The 23963-nt window shown below is 38.5% G+C and overlaps 2 protein-coding genes across 36 annotated transcripts in view; both read right to left on the bottom strand.

The window, feature by feature from the left end:
• Tomosyn (syntaxin-binding protein tomosyn) overlaps nt 1-22137 on the bottom strand; it is a 28991-nt gene extending 6854 nt beyond the window's left edge. For 3 of the 35 annotated variants that reach the window (XM_086835274.1, XM_086835280.1, XM_086835285.1), the window contains exons 1-14: nt 20641-21377; nt 19318-19370; nt 16990-17556; nt 16181-16278; nt 15911-16099; nt 15613-15747; nt 15468-15531; nt 15100-15307; nt 14916-14991; nt 14508-14662; nt 14135-14316; nt 13584-14066; nt 13332-13474; nt 7926-8103 (exon numbers count right to left, since the gene is read on the bottom strand). In XM_086835274.1, the coding sequence (XP_086691400.1) occupies nt 7926-8103; nt 13332-13474; nt 13584-14066; nt 14135-14316; nt 14508-14662; nt 14916-14991; nt 15100-15307; nt 15468-15531; nt 15613-15747; nt 15911-16099; nt 16181-16278; nt 16990-17112 (2034 nt within the window). In that variant the 5' untranslated portion in view covers nt 17113-17556; nt 19318-19370; nt 20641-21377. Of the gene's footprint in view, nt 1-65; nt 130-1887; nt 1949-3264; nt 4175-7925; nt 8104-13331; nt 13475-13583; nt 14067-14134; nt 14317-14507; nt 14663-14915; nt 14992-15099; nt 15308-15467; nt 15532-15612; nt 15748-15910; nt 16100-16180; nt 16279-16989; nt 17557-19317; nt 19371-19523; nt 19608-19654; nt 19760-20640; nt 21378-21868 lie in introns of those variants that run through there. The other 32 variants (XM_086835272.1, XM_086835279.1, XM_086835284.1 and 29 more) reach the window with 25 other exon arrangements.
• Nucleotides 22138-22474: 337 nt separating this feature from the next.
• LOC110178862 (putative glutathione-specific gamma-glutamylcyclotransferase 2) lies at nt 22475-23837 on the bottom strand. The gene has a single exon (XM_020946136.2). The coding sequence runs from the start codon at nt 23696-23698 to the stop codon at nt 22703-22705; it is 996 nt and encodes a 331-aa protein (XP_020801795.2). The 5' UTR covers nt 23699-23837; the 3' UTR covers nt 22475-22702.
• Nucleotides 23838-23963: the final 126 nt, after the last annotated feature.

The raw sequence follows: 23963 nt of genomic DNA, 5'->3' as shown, positions 1-23963 counted from the left end.
TTATCTCAACACATTTTGCTCTGAAATTGAATTTGAAATAGTTACAAAAGAAATGATAAACTTACGCTTTAATTTGTTTAGAATATCAGTCTTTTTAACTCGTTTCTTTTTGAAGAGAAAGAGGTGTTTCTAGGATAGAAGAGTTTTTAGATACACAAAAGAAGAATGTTGAATTAAATAAAAAAATATATATATATAGAACATAATGTACATGTGTAAATTAAGCGAACTTAAAGTCTTTTGTAGCAAGCGATCACTGTTGTTGGAACAATTTACAGTAGTGTCTGCTGACGGTCATCGTTAAACGATTATTACATAGTTTTTTTTTTTTTTTTAATATGATACAAATACAAAAGCGTTGAATGGTTATTGAATTTCGGTGAGAAGTGCAAAAATATCGAATTATCGATAATATTCGACAACAACACAAATACGTATACACAGCGAGAAACGTAGGCAGAGGTCGTTGCATTGATTTGTTGGGTGTTATTTTGGGTGACATCGATTGACAGTGACATTAATATGAGTAAAGGCACAATAAAAAACACGAGAACACGATAATAGTTACTTAAGGTGATCATAACAAGGAATACGAATAGAATAGATTATTTATGACATATGTGTGTAAGTACGAATAAATGCGAGAGAGGGAGAAAGAGAGAGATTGGAAATATTGGAGAGATATATGTATGTATGTAAATTATGTAGAGTAGAGCGAATAAACTTTTGGTGGGTTTTTTAAATCTCTGGCTTAGAACGTAGAAATAGACATCATGTGGTTATATGTATGCGGGTGGATATATTAGCTGGTATTAAATATGAACAATCGATTTAAAAGTATTCGGTTATATGCATATATGATTTAGCTTAGAGGTCAAATCTTTCTGCTTTATATATTTACAAGTGGTTTAAAGTATACAAATGTGGTGACTTTGGAGAAAAGCGATAAGCGATAAACGAGGACGATAATAAAGGCAACGGTAAAGTTTTTCTTTTTTTAATTATTGCTTATCGATAGCCAGAACACACACACATTCAACGGAACAATCGAAACGAAAATCATTTTCAAATGAAATACAGGAAACAGAAACGAAACGAAAAAGAAATCGTTGAAATAACCCAAGTTATCGGTACCCCGAAGCCAAGGCCATCGATAGATTATAGAGACGACCAGAAGGAGCATGGGGCTTTTGGGAGGAGATTTGGGGCCAAAATCGATTGATGGGAGCACAGCCTCAAGCTTAATCAAACTCTCTCTATTAATGCGAAGATAACATCAGATCAGATCAGATCAGATCAGAGTAGAATCAGAAGAGTACACAAGGTAACGATATGTATATACATTGAGGTTTCTTTCAGCATAGAGGTGTGTGTATGTTCGTGTTAGAACTTATAGACTAAACACGGGAATATTTAACGTACAACAATCAACATTGGTTCATATCATATTCGATATTTCGATTTTGGTTACATTTCATGAGAATGTACCAATTCATTTTTGCACAGTGCACATACATAGACTGAGTGGTGAGTTTATGTGTGGTGTGATGTTTGGTGATTGGTGAAGCCTTTTTGTGTTTTCTTTTTTCGTTTTCCTTTTGTTTGGCCTACAGCACCCGCGTTTACATTCAATTTCTAAGCTTAAAAGTAGGTTTCGTGTCTTGCATACTAAGGAGTTAGTTGGTTGGTTAGTTAGTTAGTTTCGAGAGTTTGAGCTTTATAGTTACACATTGTATGTGGGTATGATGATGGTGCTTGTAAGTGGTTCTTGTGGTTCTTGTTCTTGTTGTTGTTGTTGTTGAGTGTGGGGTGACTGGTGAGAAGTTGTGGTGTTTTTGGTGGTGGTGGTGTTGTTGTTGTTGATGTTGTGGTTGTTTAATGATTTACCAAAGAACTTCCACACAATCACATAAAGGCAGTTGTATTGCAGCTCTTCTGCATCCGTTGCCTAGGTATTGAGGGAAAAGAAGAAGCATAGAATAAGACATTTTTGGCAAAAAAGTTTTGAAAGATGTTGGTTTTCGTTTTTTTTTTTTGCTTATTTGTAATTTAGTTTGTTGCTGTATTTGTTTTGAATTGGGTGCGTATGTAAATTTGTTGTTTGTTGGTTGCAGTAAAATTGTTGGTTATTATTTCATCACATTTTGTGGTTGCTGAAGATTGCTGTTCTAGTTGTTGTTGTTGTTATTGTTGTTGGTTTTCGTTTACATTTACGTATAAGTATATATATGTATATATATTTATATATATTTACGATTAATTTAACTTGGTTTTCATTGTTATTTGTCATTGTTGTTTAGCTAAGACTACAAAGTAGGCTCTATACACAAAATGCAATTTTGGTTTCGGTTTTTTTTTTTTATCATTTCAACAAAATTAACATAAGAAGCAACGGATTTTTCATTTTGGTATCGTTCGCATTTCTAGATTTCGACTTTTGTACTTTTTGCACATCGCTAGCTGTAATTTGTATTTAATTTTTTGTTTGGGTAGGGAATAGGGTTGCTATGTTTACAATACTTTCATCTCATTTTTGTTTGCTATTCTCTACTAGCTAAGTAGCAGCAACTAAAAGCAACAAAAAGCAAAGGAACAACATATAAATAGGGGAAGGGAAGGAAAAGCCATAAACCCAACCAGTAGCGACGACAAAACGTCATTTTTTTGGGGGGGATAAAAGAATTGTTTTTGGAGAAGAAACGGGGAAGGAGAGAAAACAGTGTCAGGTCAAAGAGAAAGAGGAGAGAGATAAACACTTGCAACGACGATAGAAAGAAAATGATACTGTGTTTAGACGTGGTTAAACTTGTAGAATTCTACAGAGAATCTAGAGAAAATCACTAAGTACTGGATTTAATGTTTCTTAATGTTTCCAAAATTAGATACATTAAGATTTTCCCACACTCTAATAGCAAGAAATATTTAATCGCATAAACACAGTACATTTTCGGCTCCGATGGTTGGTTGATTTTAGCTCTCCGATTCCAGGAGTCCGATTTGGATTCCATATCCATATTCTACCTGCCTGCCTAGCGATCACGCAAAGAACTCGCTCGCTCGCTCTGCGCATTTCATTAAATTAAATTAAATTTTTTTGATTTGTTTTACTTTTTTTTTTTTGTTAAAAGAAATGGGATTAAGATCGCTGCTGATATTGCAAGCGTCTCGGAAACTCTCTTATTATTCTTTAGGGGGGCGTAGGTAGGGTGAGGGTTTTGAGGATTTTTGAGGGGGATGAGATCCTTCGGCGGGGGCCATACTTACGTATCTTTTTGCCTCCGCCACCGCCGCTGGCGCCTCCGCTTACACCACCAGCTCCTCCACTTCCAGTGGTGCCACTGCCACCTCCGCCGCTGGTCAGCGGGGATACATCGTTCTTGAGGATTCGCACACCGCCACGTAAATCCCGTGGCTGGTACTTAATATTTGGAACTGATAATAGGCGTTGATCGCGTGCCTTTTCTTTGAATTTTTGACGGACCGGCTTCAGTGGAACAGGTGCCTGTGATTCTGCCAATGGCAAATTATTGGGCCGCTCCACCTCCACCGCTGCCGCCGTTGTTGTCATCTGCTCAAAGTCCACACGACGAGGGCCACCTGGGGCTAGTGCCCCATCATCTGGTGAATCAGTGGTGGAGGATCGAAATTTACCCCGCACCGCTGGCGATGGTGATGATGCTGATGCTGCTGCTGCTGCTGCTGCCATTTCAGCATCATCCAATGCTTCATCTTCCTTCAGCTCGGCCGTCGTCTCCTCTTCGGTTGGCGGTGGCGGTGGTGTTGGCATAACGCCATCAGGTGACGCCTCCTTGGGCGTGTAGAATATGGAGCTATTCTTGAGCGACTCCAGATCGGTGTTGACATTCATACCACCGATTTTCATATTGACTTTCGATAATTGACGCTTCAAATTGAACGTTTTCCAGGACATGGACTTGCGTCTATCCTGCATCTCCTTGGGTGCAGCATCTTCACGCTGCGGACTCTTGGCCATCATTGCCGCCGTTGCTGCTGCCGAGCCACTGATGAGGGTTTCCCTCGAACTATTCACCACAACGGGATCGGGTGAAGTGGGACGGGAGCCGACGATAGCCGTGGTATCCGTTGGATCGGTGCTCGAGGCCTCCGGTACAAATTCAAGTGACGGACTATCCGGACTGGTCGTATCGTTCAGCTAGATTGAAGATCGGGAGTTTTTTTTTTATGGGGGGTAGGAGGGGGGTGGCAGAGTTTTAATTCTCAGTTTTTTTTGTTTTTAATTATTGTTTTGTTTTGGTTTTTTTTTTTTTAAGTTTGTTTAGGCAGCAAAAATAAAAGTAGTTGTCGTTTTAATTTATCGACAAAGAGAGTGGGGTTTTTTGATTTGGATGGTTTTTTAGGGGGAGGGTTAAGGTGGTTTAACATTCACTTCATTTTGGGTTATTGGGTTTCTGTTTCTGTTTTTGTTTTGGTTTCTGTTTTTTTTTTTTAATTTTGGCAAACCGAAATGGACAGAAAAAAAGTAGCAGCAACAATTAAAGCATTAAAAGTGATTCGTGAAGGGGACTTGATGGGGATGAAACGTATATTACAGTGTATAGTTAATATTTGGAAAATATTTATTTTGAATTTTGTAAAAGACTTTCTCAGATAAGTAAGTTTTAGTCACACTTTTTAATCAAAGACAGCAAAACGTTGGTTGCATACAAGTAGCGCCCAACGAGGGACTTGCAACATGTTGCAACATGTAGCAAGTCCCTGGTTGGGCGCCAACTGTACGTAAATAAATATACAGATTATGTATAAAGAATATTTTGATGGAATTCAAACATATTTATATGTGTATTTCGAAGCAAAATGACCTTGTTGAGGCTTTAAGTGAGGTGTCAAGGTAATTTCTTAAAGTAAAATAACTTTTTGTGGCAAAATGGCAAGTGTACAAAGTGGCCAAGCATTTTTCTTAGTTACAAGTTCCTCAATCCTGACACTTTTGAAAGACGGAAAAAGATGATATATTTTACACATATGTATGTAGACTGAACTAGGTCAAGGGATATCAACAAACAAAAAGGAAATGGAAAAAGTCAATGACAGAGATTAAAAGCGAGAGAGAAAGAGCAAATGCAAGGAGCCAGTTTTGTCCTTTTTGGGGGAATGTGGATGATGTACCATAACTTTTTATATTTTTGTGGATGCAAGCTGCTTTTGCCTTGTTGCTGCTGCTTTTTTCGGTGCTTTTGCTTTTTTTGCATTTTTTTGAAGTGTTAAGTGTGTGTACTTTCTTTTTACAAGGGTTAACAGGGTTTGGGGTTAAACGAGGTTTTTTTTTGTTGGGGTTTTACTTGGGTTACTTGGAAAAAGAGTATCGTATCAACAATTTACAATTTATACTTGACATTTACTTTATTATTTGGGTTCGTTTGGTTGGTATTTTTTGTTTTGTTATTTATTTGTTTGGGGTTAACAAACACTGAAAGGGGGGTTAAACTTTAGGCAACGAGTTTTATTTAACAACTGTTATACGTGAACGTGTATAACGGTTTGATGCTACATGTGTGGTTGCGATGCACAACACACATACACACACCAACACACGCACACATACAAATACACATACGCATAGGCATTGGCAGACGAAAAAAAAAAACTCAAACACAAACACGCACACACGCACAGGCAATACAACGGTATTTTTTCGATTATCATAGATTTAGAATAGAATTTTGGAAGATTTCAAAATTACGAAAAATAATTAAAACTACGTTCAATCAATCAATTAATTAATTCGAATTAGATTTCAAATAAAACCGTATAATTTATTTATATAACTGGTGAGTGTGTGTTTGGGTGAAGTGTTCAAGTTACAAAGGGTGTTTTTTTGGATTTTTTTTTTCTATATTCAAGAAAGGTGACAGTAAAAGTCTCGCAACTAACACACACAGAAAAACAAACACTTCTTCAATCAATGCGTTAGTACGAAAAGACAGAAGAGCAGGATAGACACAGAGATAGAGAGAGAAAGGGAAAGAGAGAGATAGACACAGTGGGAGAAGGAGAAACGTAGTTTTTCTTTGCTGTTGTTCTTGTTGTTGCTGTTGGTTATGTTGTTTTCAGTTTGTTGTTTCAATCATATCATATCATGTTTCTTGGGTGTTCGCTAGGCTTTTTTTTTTGTTCTTTCTCAGGCACAACACAGATCAAATCAATTCAAATCAACTCAAATATCGGAATCGTGACGAATGAAATCGGGGTTTCGATCACATATACAACAATCATAGCCATCAAACGCGTCTATGCGATGGACTTGGAGCGGTGGCAATCACAGAAGTTATACGAAAAAAAAAAAAAAAAGAAGTCACACCAATCAATCCAAATCCAAATTGAAATTTAAATCAATCATCGAGGCAATCATCGTATGCAAGCTTCGTGCAAAAAACACAATTAAATTAAATATCAATCAATTAATAAATATGATTTTACCATGCTGCAGTTTTGTGCGTTTCAGTTAGAGGCAGTTTTATATGCTGGGAAACAGATACAGAAAACAGATATATATACATATACATATATATGCATATATATAAAGGTAGATAGGTAATAAAAAAAAACTAAAAGTATCAAGGGAATTACTTTTTGATCAGTTATTCTAACAAGAAAGTGCCTAGCTAGAAAGGAGAGGATTTTGCAATCGGACAATTAACTAAAAAGCAGATATATTTAGATTTCAACCTATAGAAATTAGAGCAGGATAGCACTTGGTTGTGAAAGTTGTGAAAGATATAACAGTATTACAGTTAGACTGGTCAGATTGAAAGAAAATATAGCAGGGTTAGGTCACTTTGGTTGGAATGAGAAAGCGATACAGCAGTTGGTTAGAGACGACTGAAGCTCACCGTAAAAAATACTAGTAAAAAACGGGTACCAAGCTATAACTGTAGTTAGTTTAAATATATAGTTTTATTGGTATTTAGGTCATATTTAATTTTCAGCAATATAAATACGTAAGTTGGATAGTTTTTCTTGCTTGCTTGCATGTGTGTGTATATAAATGTATATATAGTATATAGATATGGGGTTATATGGGGATCTAATTGCTAATTCTATCGGATTTACAATAAAATGCAGGAAAGTGACAGCGAGATAGAGCAAGAGGGGAGGAGCGAGAAATTAACTAAGAGGGAAACGAAAACAAAACAAAAAAAAAGAAAACAAAACAACAAACCAAAACAAACATTTTTGGATCGGCTACAAATGTTTAATGTTAGCTTTAAACATATATAAATATTATGTATATATAGATATATATATATATCAAATTTAGATACTTTTGTTAGTAATTAGAAATTTCGTTCGTAATGTAATAAAGTAAATATATATATTTTTGGTATGCATATTAAATTTAAATATGTTAAGTACTGAATAATATGTACGTGGCATGTTCAAATGAGCTGAGCATTTGTAATTGTAGGTCTTTTGTTAATGTGTGGGAGTTTACTGTTCTGTACCGTACTGTACTGTACGGATACTGTGCTCCACTGTACTGCAGAGCATACATATATATATAGCATACTTATGTGGGGCGAAATCATTTCGGTCTGTCTGTGTTTCTGGCTGTGTATGTCTGCGTGTTTCAATTCGAATTAAATCGAATTCGAATTTGAATCAGATTCGAATTCAATTCAAATCAAATAAATTGATTTTATATTGATTTAATTGAATTCTAAGCGAATCAAATCGAATTCGAATTATTTTTTCTGTCTGTATGTATTCGGTTTGTGGTGTATATATTTATTTTGGATCTCAGGTTCCACTGCGATTAATTGGGTTTACAGTGGTTACCCAACACACACAGTGTGTGGCAGAGAGTGGATACAGAGAGACAGACAGACAGAGAGAGAGAGACAGAGCGAGAGAGAGAGACAGATAGAGAGCGAGAGGGCACTTACCTGATCTGAGCTGGGCGATCGGCTTTGCTCCTCTTTGTTCTCAATGCGTTTTGGACTTTTTGGTGTTCGCGAGTAAGGATCATGTGCGCCATACAGATCGGGGCATGCAACACTCAATAGGCAAATTTTTTGGATTATATCAATTATGACAAGTCCATATTCGGTACCATAAGCCATTCTAAAAACAGAAAATATTCATATGTATTTCCAAAATCAACTGCATACAAATCAACATGTTACAAAAACAAAAAAATAACACCATCATTGAGGAAGGGGTATGGAACATAATTACTCAAAATGTACAAAACAATTTCAAAATTATGAGAAAACAAAACGTGAAGTAAATAGTAATGGTAAAAAAAAAAACGTTATTGTAAAATAAATTGAAAAGATACTGGAAATACTCAAGAATACCGGAATAATAAAAATGCTATTATTGAAAAAAATCCTACATTTATATATAATTAAAAAATTACTATATTGTTTTTACTAAAAATCAATAAATATTCGAAATAGTTAAAGAATAAAAGTGCATAATGAAACTACAGTCAAAGAATATCAACAAAGAGTACCAAACAAAGATAAGCAAATACAAAATGAAATATGAAATCAAACGGGGAAATTTACCGAAATACATATTACAGATTACCATTAAATTGAACAAAAAACTGAAAGACAAATGAATTATTTTGATGCGCATCATCACTCACACACGCGCACACACCAGGCACTAAAAATACGGTACAGTCCGGTTCCTGAGAGTCAGTCACGATATCAGTTTTGCTTAGATAGTTGGTTCTTAAGCGTCAGTTTTGGGGGGAATCACCCGAGGGACTGGGACTATATACCATATCAAAATAATTGTCATATCGAAATTTATAATTTGAATCAAAGCTATCCTTTAGAATTTCGTTTTTAGTTTTATGAAAATCTATTAACAGCAAGTTACTTTGATTAGTAATTAACATTGAACAGTAATTAACTCTAAAGAGTAAGTATTTATGACCAGTAACTAACTCTGATCAGTAAGTATCTATGGCCAGTAAGTATGCATGTATGATCAGTTACTAACTTTGAACACTAGTAAACAATGACTTGCAACTTTTGTAACACAACACATATCTGAGACGTGGCCGGCAGCAGTCACTTCGTTCCGGGGAGGTTAGAACCAGTTGAGAATCATATGTACAGATGTGCGATATTTGTTTTGGAACAAAGAGCAAGCTATTTCAATGAAACTATGGAGTTAATCTTCTATATAATTTTATTCATATATAAATCGGAGCATGGCGAATCGGTGGACTATATATATACATATATATAGCTGCCATAGGAACGATCGGACGATTTATAGAACTATGATCAGCAATTAACTATGAGCAGTAAGTAACTCTGAACAGTAAGTAAGTATGTTCAGTAAGTATCTATGAATAAGGAGTAACTATGAGCAGTAGGTAACTCTGAACAATAAGTATCTATGACCAGTAAGTAATTATGATCAGTAAGTATCTCTGAACTGTAAGTATCTATGACCAGTTACTAACTTTGAACACTAATAAACAATGACTTGCAACTTTTGTAACACAACACATATCTGAGACGTGGCTGGCAGCAGTCACTTCGTTCCGGGGATGTTAGAACTAGTTGGGAATCATATGCACAGATGTGCGATATTTGTTTTGGAACAAAGAGCAAGCTATTTCAATTAAACTATGGAGTTAATCTTCTATATAATTTTATTCGTATATAAATCGGAGCATGGCGAATCGGTGGACTATATATATACATATATATAGCTGCCATAGGAACGATCAGACGATTTATAGAACTATGATCAGTAAGTAACTCTGAACAGTAAGTAAGTATGTTCAGTAAGTATCTATGAACAATAAGTAACTATGAGCAGTACGTAACTCTGAACAATAAGTATCTTTGACTAGTAAGTAATTATGATCAGTAAGTATCTCTGAACAGTAAGTATCTATAACCAGTTACTAACTTTGAACACTAATAAACAATGACTTGCAACTTTTGTAACACAACACATATCTGAGACGTGGCCGGCAGCAGTCACTTCGTTCCGGGGATGTTAGAACTAGTTGGGAATCATATGCACAGATGTGCGATATTTGTTTTGGAACAAAGAGCAAGCTATTTCAATTAAACTATGGAGTTAATCTTCTATATAATTTTATTCGTATATAAATTGGAGCATGGCGAATCGGTGGACTATATATACACATATATATAGCTGCCATAGGAACGATCGGACGATTTATAAAACTATGATCAGTAATTAGCTATGAGCAGTAAGTAACTCTGAACAGTAAGTAAGTATGTTCAGTAAGTATCTATGAATAAGGAGTAACTATGAGCAGTAGGTAACTCTGAACAATAAGTATCTATGACCAGTAAGTAATTATGATCAGTAAGTATCTCTGAACTGTAAGTATCTATGACCAGTTACTAACTTTGAACACTAATAAACAATGACTTGCAACTTTTGTAACACAACACATATCTGAGACGTGGCTGGCAGCAGTCACTTCGTTCCGGGGAGGTTAGAACCAGTTGAGAATCATATGTACAGATGTGCGATATTTGTTTTGGAACAAAGAGCAAGCTATTTCAATGAAACTATGGAGTTAATCTTCTATATAATTTTATTCGTATATAAATCGGAGCATGGCGAATCGGTGGACTATATATACACATATATATAGCTGCCATAGGAACGATCGGACGATTTATAAAACTATGATCAGCAATTAACTATGAGCAGTAAGTAACTCTGAACAGTAAGTAAGTATGTTCAGTAAGTATCTATGAATAAGGAGTAACTATGAGCAGTAGGTAACTCTGAACAATAAGTATCTATGACCAGTAAGTAATTATGATCAGTAAGTATCTCTGAACTGTAAGTATCTATGACCAGTTACTAACTTTGAACACTAATAAACAATGACTTGCAACTTTTGTAACACAACACATATCTGAGACGTGGCCGGCAGCAGTCACTTCGTTCCGGGGATGTTAGAACTAGTTGGGAATCATATGCACAGATGTGCGATATTTGTTTTGGAACAAAGAGCAAGCTATTTCAATGAAACTATGGAGTTAATCTTCTATATAATTTTATTCGTATTTAAATCGGAGCATGGCGAATCGGTGGACTATATATATACATATATATAGCTGCCATAGGAACGATCAGACGATTTATAGAACTATGATCAGCATTTAACTATGAGCAGTAAGTAACTCTGAACAGTAAGTAAGTATCTATGAACAATAAGTAACTATGAGCAGTAGGTAACTCTGAACAATAAGTATCTATGGCCAGTAAGTAATTATGATCAGTAAGTATCTCTGAACAGTAAGTATCTATGACCAGTTACTAACTTTGAACACTAATAAACACAATGACTTGCAACTTTTGTAAAACAACACATATCTAAGACGTGGCGGGCAGCCATCACTTCGTTCCGGGGATGTTAGAACTAGTTGGGAATCATATGCACAGGTGTGCGAGATTTGATTTGCAACCAAGAGCAAGCTATTTCAATGAAACCATGGAGTTAATCTTCTATATAATTTTATTCGTATGGCGAATCGGTGGACTATATATACACATATATATAGCTGCCATAGGAACGATCGGACGATTTATAAAACTATGATCAGCAATTAGCTATGAGCAGTAAGTAACTCTGAACAGTAAGTAAGTATGTTCAGTAAGTATCTATGAACAATAAGTAACTATGAGCAGTAGGTACTTCTGAACAATAAGTATCTTTGACCAGTAAGTAATTATGATCAGTAAGTATCTCTGAACAGTAAGTATCTATGACCAGTTAATAACTTTGAACACTAATAAACAATGACTTGCAACTTTTGTAACACAACACATATCTGAGACGTGGCTGGCAGCAGTCACTTCGTTCCGGGGATGTTAGAACTAGTTGGGAATCATATGCACAGATGTGCGATATTTGTTTTGGAACAAAGAGCAAGCTATTTCAATGAAACTATGGAGTTAATCTTCTATATAATTTTATTCGTATATAAATCGGAGCATGGCGAATCGGAGGACTATATATATACATATATATAGCTGCCATAGGAACGATCAGACAATTTATAGAACTATAATCAGTAAGTAACTCTGAACAGTAAGTAAGTATGTTCAGTACGTATCTATGAACAATAAGTAACTATGAGCAGTAGGTAACTCTGAACAATAAGTATCTTTACATATATATATATATATATACATATATATAGCTGATATAGGAACGATCAGAAAATTTAAAGAAAAAAATTATAATTTTTCAACAGATTTTTATCAATGTTGATATATATCCATTTATATTATTCTAGAATTTCGGTTTTAATTTTATGAAAATCGGACTACTATATCATATAGCTACCATAAAAAACTATCGTTAAAACTAGAGGAAAATTCAAAACGATGAATTTAAAACTAACATAAAAATATATGATTTATATTGTGCTAATTCCTATTGATCGAATTTCAATTTGCAAGGGTATACAAACTTCGGCGTGCCGAAGTTAGCTTCCCTTCTTGTTAATTATAAACTTTGATATATCAAGATTTTAAATGCAGCATAAAGATATCATTATTTTTTGTACTATCTACTTTTGTGTCAAATATCGATATTTTATCTTTAAACAAATAAATAACAAATTGTATAATCGATATGATTTCTGATATTTTCCCCAATCCCTCGGTCATATCTGTCGTCCATGGGGGCTTTTTGAGGCTGTATTTGTATTTTGGTAATCAATTACCAAAGAGGGAACTGGGTTAACTCGTAGTTCTTGGCGTCTTCTGCTTGCAACTGTTGCATACTACGGAATATAATACACAACGCAAACAAATTCAACAAAAGCGGTGCTGCTTAGGGCGGGGACAGAGGCGTGGCAAAACGGGGGGGTTCTAGGCTAGAACACTCTGGGTGAGCGTTAGCGGCGGATAGGTTCTTCTTCACTGTTTTTTGTTTTTTTGTTTTTTTTTTGGCTACGTCTCAGGCGCTTTCAGAGAACGTCATGCATATTAGTACGAATACAAAACTAGACTACGTCTAAGTATTTTTTTTTTTATATTTTTGGGCTGGGGTGGAGGGTTCTAGTAGTAGTCCGCTTTTCCTGTGTCCTTTGTCTTGGTGGGAGAGTTGTTGTTGGGGGGGTTGGACGGGTTGGCTTTTGATTGGTGGCAGGGGGGAGGCTTTTTGGTGGTGGTGTGTGTACGTGTGTGGCTGGATCGATGGACAGATGGATCACTGGATAAATGGATGGATGGACATATCGAAGCGAGTGTCACGGGAATGATGGGATGGATGAATGGATGATTACGGCGCGGCATGGTTTGGCTACACTACTTACAGGCCATAGCTGGAGCTGATGCACAGCGAGGTGACCTGCACGTTCCGACGATTTGGTCCGGTTGTGAGGCAGACCAGCTGCGATTGGAAGCCCGGTGGCTTGCGCTGTGCTCCAAAGCGCACCTTCAACGAACACTCGGTCGTCTTTTTAATGGAGAAATGGGAAAGAAATGCGTTAAATTAGTGGAAAATAGATTTAAAAACCAATCTAAGAGGTACCTATCTTTTTGAACATTAAAGTCTAGATTAATACCTTATCTGAATCACTCGATTCCGTCTTTTGCACTTGATGGCCCGTAAGAAAGTCACATTCGGGACTGGTGCCATAAATGTCATCAAAATTCTCATAGAGTATGGGTATCTCCAGCACCAATACCTCCGATGTTGACTCCATTTTACGGAACTTAAATAGCATAACCTGGCCCATGGCCCCCGCCACACAGAGGCGTCGCGATTCCGAACAGAGGAAGATGAGATGCACCGCCAATGGATTATCGCTTTCCGGATGCGAGTGGGCGACGTGAGAGCGCGGCTTCTCGAACATCTTGGCCGTCTTCAGCTTGTAGAGGATCTGCAGCGTACCGGCACCAGAGTCCCAGAACTTGAGGCTACCATCCTGGTGTCCGGTAATTACGATCTCCGAATAGCTGCACGACGCCGGCGACCACTCGCCACCGGATATTGGCCATTCGCGCTCCGAGAAGCAGCTCTTTTTACTTGTCGTTGTGCGACCAACCTGTAATATGATAATTATAATGATTTGCGATGATTTATAAATAGATTGAGATGAGAATGATAACTCACTGAATAGAAAGCAGGAACCAAATCCGATGGGCAATCGGTTAAATATGTGCAACATGTAACAGGTGATTCGTGTAAGTCCATTGGATAAGGCGATTCAAAACATGGAAAACCGGGTGTTAATAAGTCTATTAATACTAAGTCGTATTGCAGCAGCACGGCGATTGCATACGGCTCCTGGGTCTCTGCAATGGGAAACGTATGAAAATATTAAACAAATGTATTAAGGAATGTTAGAGAATATCGATACTGCATCCATATTTAAGGCAAAATTCAATTAAGCTATATTTGAAGCTTGCAAAAACACGATATTCTGTTTAATATACCAAAACATAACATTTTAGGTATTACATTTCTATTAACACTTTCTACGTACCACAGGGCCAGGGATTTTCGCAGAGTGTGATGAAATCGCATACGGCATGCTCCATTTCCAGCACTGTGGTGGCCTTGCCCACCATCACCGTGATGCAATTCGACTTGGAGCCCTTCTCCGACGGCATGCCGCCCGAGAAAATGGTGAAAGTTTCCCTGCAAAGCAACAAAGTAAATAGGAAATTAATTAAAATAAATAAACATCAATGTAAAGCTTCTTTATCATTATTGCTTTTTTATTTGAATTACTCAAAAATAATGAGAGCACACCCTCTGAGCTTTATGATGCATTCTCATTATCTCCTTATCTACCGTGTAATAAAAATAAAAAGCCCGACAAAACAGCAGTGAGCTATATACTATATATGTATATATTTATTTATGAGTTATAATGCAAATAAATACTCACCCAGTTGTGCTGGATTTCAAGTCAACTTTATAAATCGGTTTGCACTTCTCCGCGTTGCCATCCTTGTTGGGTTTTGCTGTTGTTGAATCATTGCCATACAAAGTGCATCAATTAATATAATATATATATATATATATAGAATATAGTAGTATATAATAATATTGCAATTATAATGGAAACTTACCATGCGGACAGACCTGCGACTGCGGCTTGGCCTGGGGCTTCGTTGGCCAGGAGCAAATGGAGCCATCGGTGTGCGAGGACACAAAGTACTTGCCCTCGTAGTGCCAGGCCAGTGACTTGACGGCCTCGGCCGCCTGCCATCGTATCTCAGCGCATTTCGCCTTTAGATCCCACAACACAAGCAGCCCGCACTCAAATGCAATAAGCAACTTAAGGGAGATAAATAGAATAGAGTTTAATATATATATATAACAATTAATTTAAGACAAAGAGGGAAAACCATATTGAAGCTCAAAGTCTCACGTACTTCAAATTATTGCACTTTAATCTCTTTATATGGTTTTCCATCTTAACGACGCTTAGGCTTACCTTGTTTGCATCCAATGGATTATCACATAACGCAATCACAGCACCTGGATGACTAGTTCTAACCCTAATTTCCCATATATTTTAGATAAAGTAAAAGGTTTAGAATTAGATCAAGTGTTACAATCTCCATGATATATATACTCACACTTCAATTGCTTTATTCCAGTTAATAATATATCCACTAAGTGCAAATGTATCTATGTGAACAACGTGTATGTTTCCCTTCTCGGTGCCCACGTACAGCCATTTGCTGCCCACGGGCAGATGTATGCAAGTCACGCTGCAAGGATAGAGAGATGGAGGTTTGGATTATGTCATCATCGTTTAATTTTTTAAGTATTTTAGTGTAATAAAAAAATCGTTGAATGCCTCCTCATCTTAATGTACTAATACTTTACAGGTTTGTGTGGTAATTTGATATCAAATTAAATGTTAAAACTCACCGCTCCCTCTGAAATTTCAGACTCTGCACAATGCGCGGCGTCTTTTGGCGAATGTTCCACAAGTGAATGGTGTCATCGGCGGTGACGGTGACCAAGGCTCCCTCATTGACCAGAAATTGGGTAAAGAGCACAGCGCACTCGGATTCGCCCTCGTGTTTGGCATGGGCATCGACGCCAGGTCGTCCCAATCTATTATATATGTATATATATGTATATTATTATTTTTCCACCAGAATAAATCAAAGGTTAGGTCAATGGACTTTAACTTACATGCGAATGTAGCCCGATTTGTCGCCAATCGCTAGTATCTTTTGTACCGGATCGAAGGCAAAGGATGTGGGCGAGTATGGAAAGCCATGGCGAAAGGTCTGTGAAAAGAAAGGAAGGAGCATTAATGAGAGACTTTACCCTGTCTAGAAAGCATATTTCTTCACTCGAAAGCAAAACATTAAAGATAATGCCATTGAACATCGCTTATCTCTTGAAAAACTGATAGGTTGGGACATTTTGGTGATACTTTCGACTTTAACTGTTAAGATAACATGACTTTATAATAATTTATTAATTTACTGCTTCAAGTAGCATTATTTCGATGGCACAGAATACGATAATTAAAGTTATTTTACATTGGCTTTATTTATAAATTGGTTTTTATATATATTTTTTGAGTCACTGATGGTTTTAAGCATCGGTTATAGCCGCGTGTGTCTTATGATAGATTCATTTGAGTGCAGCTACCAAATAAAACACCCGCTAGCTGCAACAGAGGCCTCTCGGGGGGTTTACACTTCTATTATTATTTATTATTCAATTGTTATTTAATAAATATTTTGGCTTCTTATTTAGTGTTTGTATTAATTCGTTATTTGGAGGTAAGAAGAGAATTTTATGCCAGACAAGAGATCCTTAGTTTCTTAAACAGAACTTTTGTAGGGAGCTTCCCATCAAAGCGACTCTGATTAGGATCTCATCCGGCTAAAATCTTTCTCCAGCCGCCCAGTTATCACATTTAATATCACTATTTTAAATTCATCTTTAATAATCAATCTTTAAGGTAATTTTTTAATTATTTTGCTTACCTTTTTCAACGTAAAATGATCGGCCTTGAGTTGCTCCTGGATCTCCTGCTCCTGTCGTGTGGCTTGGGGCTGAACGCTTTGTCGAAATCCATCTAGAACTCCTTTGAATGTGAACTTTTTCATTTTTGTAACATGAGTCGTCCTCGTCCTCCGGCTACTCTATCCTTTTAGTTATACGATGCTCAGCTCGATTCGGTGTGCTCCAAGTCGAGTCCCAAGGTTGTGGCTATTAATTGGTAATAGTCGTCAAGGTTTTCGGGTGTGCCGTGTGTGTGTGCCGAGACAGAGTGGACAGGGTGCTGGGAGGGATGGATGGTTGGTTGGTTAGGGGGGGAAAATGGATCCTGCTCCGAGGAGAACCGAAAAGGTTGATGGGGATTGGTTTCTTCCTCTGCCGGCAAAGATGTCCCCTCCGAGTCCTTCGATGTTTAATTAGTGCTCCTTTCTAGATAATCGTAACTAGAGGAGCCAGAGCTGCTGCTCGTCTCAGTTCGTCCTTGTTGCTGTTGTTGTTGTTTGGTTGGTTTTTGGGAAGTGAAACTAGGTTAACAATAGTCGAATTATTAGCTACATTGAGAGATAGAGAGAGGGCGAGAGAGAGAGAGAGAGAAGAGGACATACAATTAGTACGGCGTTAAAACTAGTTGGTAACATAAATTACAATGTAGAGACTTTATGTTAGCTCCGCTCCCCCCCAAAAAACAACGGGTCACTGGGGTCGATTTTCAAACATGTTAGAACTTATTTAAACATGTTTTATTTCAAAAAACAATATCAATTAATTATTTAAGCATTGGGATATGTAGCTTTATTTAACTTTGCATTTAAACTACTCCTTTGAAGTCTCATAGAACATTAGTTCTTGAAGATACACATCTCTACAAATGAAAAACTTAATGAACAGACGCTGAAAAGTGCGCTGTAATAAATTGCAATAATAATACACCTGTTTAGAGATTTTCTACACCTTTTCCAGAGAAGCTCCAACTGTTTCTTGCTTTACTTTTCCCTGAAATAAACTTTAGGAATTCCAATTTCCTCCATTTCAATATCGGATATCGGAACAGCTGTCAGTGGGGCGATATTAAATCGGTTTTTTTTTCTTGCAAATCTGACCGCATTGTTTTCCATTTTTTTTTTTTTTTCTTTTTTTCACTTCTGCCTTTCTTTTGTTTTTCTTTTGTGGTTCGTTTGCCCTGGGCCTGGGGGATTACATAAACCTTGATTTCTATTCAATGGCACACGTAGATTAATTAAGAGCTTCCAAGCCCCCCCGTTGCCGTCTCTGCTTCTATGTGTATAGGGTATATGTGGGTGCGAGGGAGATGGCTGTGGATCAATCTGTATAACGGGATATTGCGATTGCAATGGCGAAATGTTAAGCGATGATTGTTGGCTGTTAATTGAAAATCATCGTCGGCTACTACATTATGTTATGTTGCACAACGTGCCGAGTGTATGTACATATGTACATATATTTGTGGATATATGTATGTATATGCACTTTTTGATGGCACACAAATCGATTTTCTTTTCGCACACACTCGCTCATCACTCATCGCAATGTTGTGTGTGTTGCGACTACACTCAGCTTTCCTTGTTTTATTCTATTCTTCGTTTTTACTTTTTTTTCCCTGTCTTTTTTTTGCCTGTTTTATTTGCAATTGTTTACGCTTTGACAAACACAAACACACGCGCATACACACATGTCCATGTGCAAAAAGGAAACAGACATACATACATACACATATGGGTCGCCAGGACAAATGCGCGCAACAGTGGGGCAAACAAAAAAAAAAGAGGAAGAGGAAGAGGCAACGAGGAGAAGAAAAACTGGGGGAAAGTGGAGAGGTGGGAGAAGGACAAGCAAATCGTTGGCATACTTTAAATTTTATTCCCGCAAACAAACATTGGTTGGCAAGGGGGCTAAGTGGGGGGTACCAAGTAAGAGTGGGGGAAAGAGAGCAGTATGATAGGGGGGCGGGAGGTGTGCGTGCGCGCGTGTATGTCTGTTTGGTAATGACAGTGGTGTGCCATCCCCCTTCCACCTTCACTAATGATGATTAAAATGCCATTCGCCGAGAGAGAGAGAAAGAGTGCGAGCGAGGGAGTCGTAGGATGCTGTGTATGTATATATGTGTTCGTAAGCACTTACCATCTCCTTTGCTCAATACCTCTCACACACTCTCTCTCTCTCTCTCTTTCTCTCTTCCCCGTTAGGAGACTTTCGGTGTATGTGTGTGTGTGTGTATTGATAACCTCGATTTACAGATTTTTCTCACAAATACATGCTTTTGGCTTTTTTGGCCCCTGCTTGTTGCTACTCACATGTTAACTACATCTTCCTTTTTTTTATGCTCCTGCTGCCTCCTTTTTCACCACTTGAGTGTATTTTAGAAAAAAAATCCAACAACAAAAAAAAGGGAATGAGAGAACACAAGAAAGTTTAAATTCCAGCACTTAAAAAAACCAAGCACCGTTACATTTGCTTAACAACTGTTCTCTCACAGGCACACACATACACACACACACACACGGGCACAGTTGGAGCGCGCTTTTTAAGGTTTATTGGATATTCTTTTTGACTTTCGTTTGGCTTTTTTTAGGTTTTCCTTTAAGTATTTGTGCAAAGTAACTTGGAGTTGAAATCTTTTTTATTCCTTACGGGGACAACAAAAAAAAAATTATGCTACTACTTGGCTGGTCAGTCGTTGACTGAACGAGCTGCTGCTGCTGCTCCTGGCGCTGCTGCTGCTGCTGCTGCAAAAGTGAGAACGCAGAGACAAAAAGAGAGCAGATCCTAGCCTAGGATCTCTCTGTGTGCGAATCTAACGCACTCACTCGCACTCGCACTTTGCAACCGCAATCTGTGCCTATTGGAAATGTAACGGGACGGACTTAAGCTGCTCTCTTCTGTGTCATTTTTTTTTCCTTACTTCTTTTTGTTAGGCAGCTTTTCAGGCGTTTTCTGATTTTTGTTTAATTAAACAACAAAATCTCGGCTCGCAGAAGGCTCCCAATGGCTATGTGTGCGTGTGTAGCAGCTGCCATGTGAGCACCTATTGCGCAGGCTTACGCTATTCGCCCCCGAAAAACGTTTTCGCGTACTCGCCAGGATACAACAGCAACGACAACAACAACGTGCTGGAGAGGGGGAGAGGGGGAGGGGGGAGAGGATTCAAAAACAATGCAAAATGTTTTGCGCGCGCGGTCACATGACACGAGTCCCACTAACACACACTCACACAAACGTGTACACATACTTACATACTACAGTTGCGGTCAAAATAATGGTTGTATTTTCAAGCTTTAAAGAATTGTATCCAAATACTAAGGATTCAATAAAAAAGATTTTATTCATTTTTTTTTTACCACATATAAAAAGCTTTTTTCATTTTAATGAGCATTTATATTGCAATTGTTCGTAAGATTTTACTGGGGAATTAATTTAATTAATTTGATAAACCAAAACCTATCTTCTTACAAATCTAAAAAAAATCGGTCGCTTTGAAACACTATTACTTTGACCGCAACTGTAATTGGCACTTATACAACGGTAAACTTTGTTGAGGCAGCGCAGGAGCAACGTTCACACACACACACACATGCTTTTCATTTTGTGTGAAGAATTTTAGATTTTAAAGAAATTACTTTGCCGAAACATCTGGAACACGGTTTTTCTAAGGGAGGGGGGGAATCGCTATAGATATTATTTATAGGTTTTATGCGAATTTTTGCACAATTTTTGGCAACTTTATTTTTGGTTTTTATTCAAAAAACGGGGAAAAGCGCGTGCGGACGCGTCGAATGCTTGGCAGCGAAAAACTGAAACTGGGAAAGCACTGAACGGGAAGCGTTCGTTTTCCGCGCAGTTTCCACGGCACGTGTATGTATATGGGGAATACACACACACATATACACACACGTGTGTCCGTGTATGTATGTCCTGTTGGTTATGCAAAGCAGCCAAGAGTTGTAGGGTTGTCGCGACTGGCTTTGATTTGGCGACTGGCAACCCTGGCTGGCGAGCGGAGCCTTCTCCCCAGGAATCGATACTTGTTGTTGTTGCAAAGGAGGTGGCATCAGTTCTTCGTCCTCTCGTTCTCGTCTCCCTCTTTTTTTATATATACATACATATGTCTGAGGTGGGGGAGTAATAATCCAACATGCGAGTACATACTAAAAAATTTAATCTGCTAAAATGTAAATACCACTACATTCCTTTCCCCCCCCCCCCCCAACCCACAGCTCTGTTCCACACACAGTCACACTCTGCTTACACACGCACACTATGGCATTTCCCCCTTTTGATAATTTGCATGGAAATTGTAATGAGTTATGTGCCGTTATGCGCCGTTATGTTCTTTAGGCGAGAGCGAAAGCAAATCCATTACCAATAACTCAGCAAAGTAGGCAATAAAAAGGAGCGAAGGCGAAGAGAGAAAGAGGGTGGTAAAGAGCGAGAGAGAGAGAGAGAGGAAGGAGAGAGTGAGAAATTCTTGCGTCAGTTGGGATATAGTCCAATAGGAAACTTGTTGGGCAGTAAAGATACATGCATGTAGAGGGAAGACTTTCTCACGCCTGATAAGAATCTGCGTGGCGGTGGAAGTACGATTACGAAAGCGAGAGTGAGATGGCAATCAAGTGATTCAACTGAAGCGAAAAGAGCAGCGGCAGCAATAACAACAACGCCAGCTTAACCGATGATATTAAAAACCAAAACGCAAATAACAAACATGTTGTCATTCCAGCACACAAACGCACACACACAGAAACGCAAGCCGTTAGAATTTGCATTCCGACACACACACACAGGCAAATAGCATAACATCATCTGCCATCGCCCCCACACCCGACACCCTCTGCACCCGCCGCCCACCTGTTTCATGGCGTTTGCCTCCGACTGTTTCTCTGGACACTTGTCGCGCGCGCTTGACCAACCCAATCCGGGGTTGGACTGGATGCACGAAATACCGAAATCGAAATCAAAACGCAATACAAATAGCAAACAAAAGCACAACGAACACGGGAGAAGTAGAGCAGTTTTTTTTTGACAACAGTTAAGGGTGCAGTGTGACCAACACTCGCTAAGTTTAAATATACCAATCAATTACACCATTACAATACTGAAAAATATGTTTTAGCACTAGCAAAGTTTCTCACCTTTTTCGTGTTTGGCAGTATTATATTGTGAGTCTTTCTTGGTGGATTTTCGGCGTTTCTTAAAGAGAAAATTAACATTTTTATTTCCGAAAAATTAAAAAATTATTAAAATTAATTGAATACAATTTAAATTTTCGCGTGCAGTCTGGCAGCGCCACTTTCATGAGCGCTTCAAGGGCAATTTCATCAGTTTTTAAAAAGTTCGTAAATCTTTAATTTAATCGTTATCAGCTCAGATTTACACAAATCTTCCGGCGGATTCAATGTGCCATTTATTTGGCGAGATAAATATAATTAAATTAAATTAAATACTTTGTCAAAATTATTCTCACAAATTTATTAATGTTCAATCACAATATAAAGTGTGGTTTCTGTACTCCCCCGGGATAATAATGTGTTTTCTATACATAAATAAGGAATGGGTGAGGGAGAACTGAATCCCACATTGGTCAGAAAGTCTCTGCAGCAACACACGTCATGTCATTGAATTAATTGGAATCCATGCGTACACGTCACAACGTATTTACAATATGAAAGACACACTGTCTTGTCACGCCTCGCTCCTCTGCTGCAGGGCACCATGGAGCAACCACTCGCGCCCACCTGGCTGCTGGCAACGCTTCAGCAGCTCCTCCAGCTTATGGGCCTTCGTCTGCTCCGTCAGGTCTTTCTCCCGCAGAATGCTTGCGATCTCCTGGAGGACGGCCTGCCTCAGCAAATGGGGCTCATCCTCGGTAATGTGGCGCTTAACGTTCGCCACCAGCTCCTCGAGATGTTCATCAACGGCGCCGGGGAATAGCTGATCCATGGCGGTAGCCAAATTAAACAAATACTCGCGATTGGGGCCGCTGGGACCAGCAGAGCTAAAGATCTGCTTGGCAATGCTGGCAACCTCCCAGACATTGCCCGCATAAGAGTCATTGGCCTGCGTGGCCACGTACATGATCACTTGGATGGGCTTCGACTCCGGCAACGATGGGCCGCTGCTATTGGTGGCGGTGGCTACTCGTGAGTATTCGTGGAACTCCAGGCTGCAGCGCTCGTAGCCGTTCTTCTCCCGATAGTCCAGATGGTCGAGCACAGCGGCCTTTTGGCTAGCCGCAATGCGATAGGCCACGCCGTACACACGGTCTTGGCCAGGATCACCCGGCAGCAGGGTGACAACACGGCCCGGTCGCTCCGGTATACCGCGATGATCGATACTGTGCTGGTAGAAGCGACGCTTGAAGCCCCAAACGAAGCCCCGACGCCGGTCTATATATGGAAAGTCCGCCTTCCACACCAGCGAGCCATAGCCAAAGATCCACACATCCTTGTCCGTGGCCAGCGGTGCCTCCACTTGATTGCTGGCCTCCGCTTCGAAGCTGTCTAGCAGTAGAGATTTCGGCTTGTCATTTGCGCATTGCCCGTTGTTCTCCTTTTCCGCCTTCAGCTGTTCCTCAAAGAACTCGCTGTAGAGATGAATGGAGAGCTGCTCGGCCTCGTGCCCCGGCCCGTCTCCGGCTCCGGCTCCGGATTCTTGCAATCCCTGCAGATAGCCCAACATCAGCTTCGTTTGTCCAATAGTTAGTAATGACACTTCCAATCTAATGCCAATTCGATTATTTAGTATCGATTATTCAGTATACCGCCATCAGTGTTACCAGCATTCTTAAAGATAGGAAATGTTTAATATTTAAATGATTACTTTGAGCAAGGAAAAACAACAAGAAACTAACAAGGTTTGATATTTTTTATGGCTCAATATTTTTGATATTTATTAAACTACTAAAAAATACCTTTCGATTTGAAGTTTATCGAGCGATAACTTT

Source organism: Drosophila serrata, unplaced genomic scaffold (genome assembly GCF_035046125.1).
Source record: "Drosophila serrata isolate PLE 108 unplaced genomic scaffold, ASM3504612v1 contig_276, whole genome shotgun sequence".
Classification (NCBI taxonomy): domain Eukaryota; kingdom Metazoa; phylum Arthropoda; class Insecta; order Diptera; family Drosophilidae; genus Drosophila; species Drosophila serrata.
This window is presented reverse-complemented; position numbering and strand designations above follow the sequence as displayed.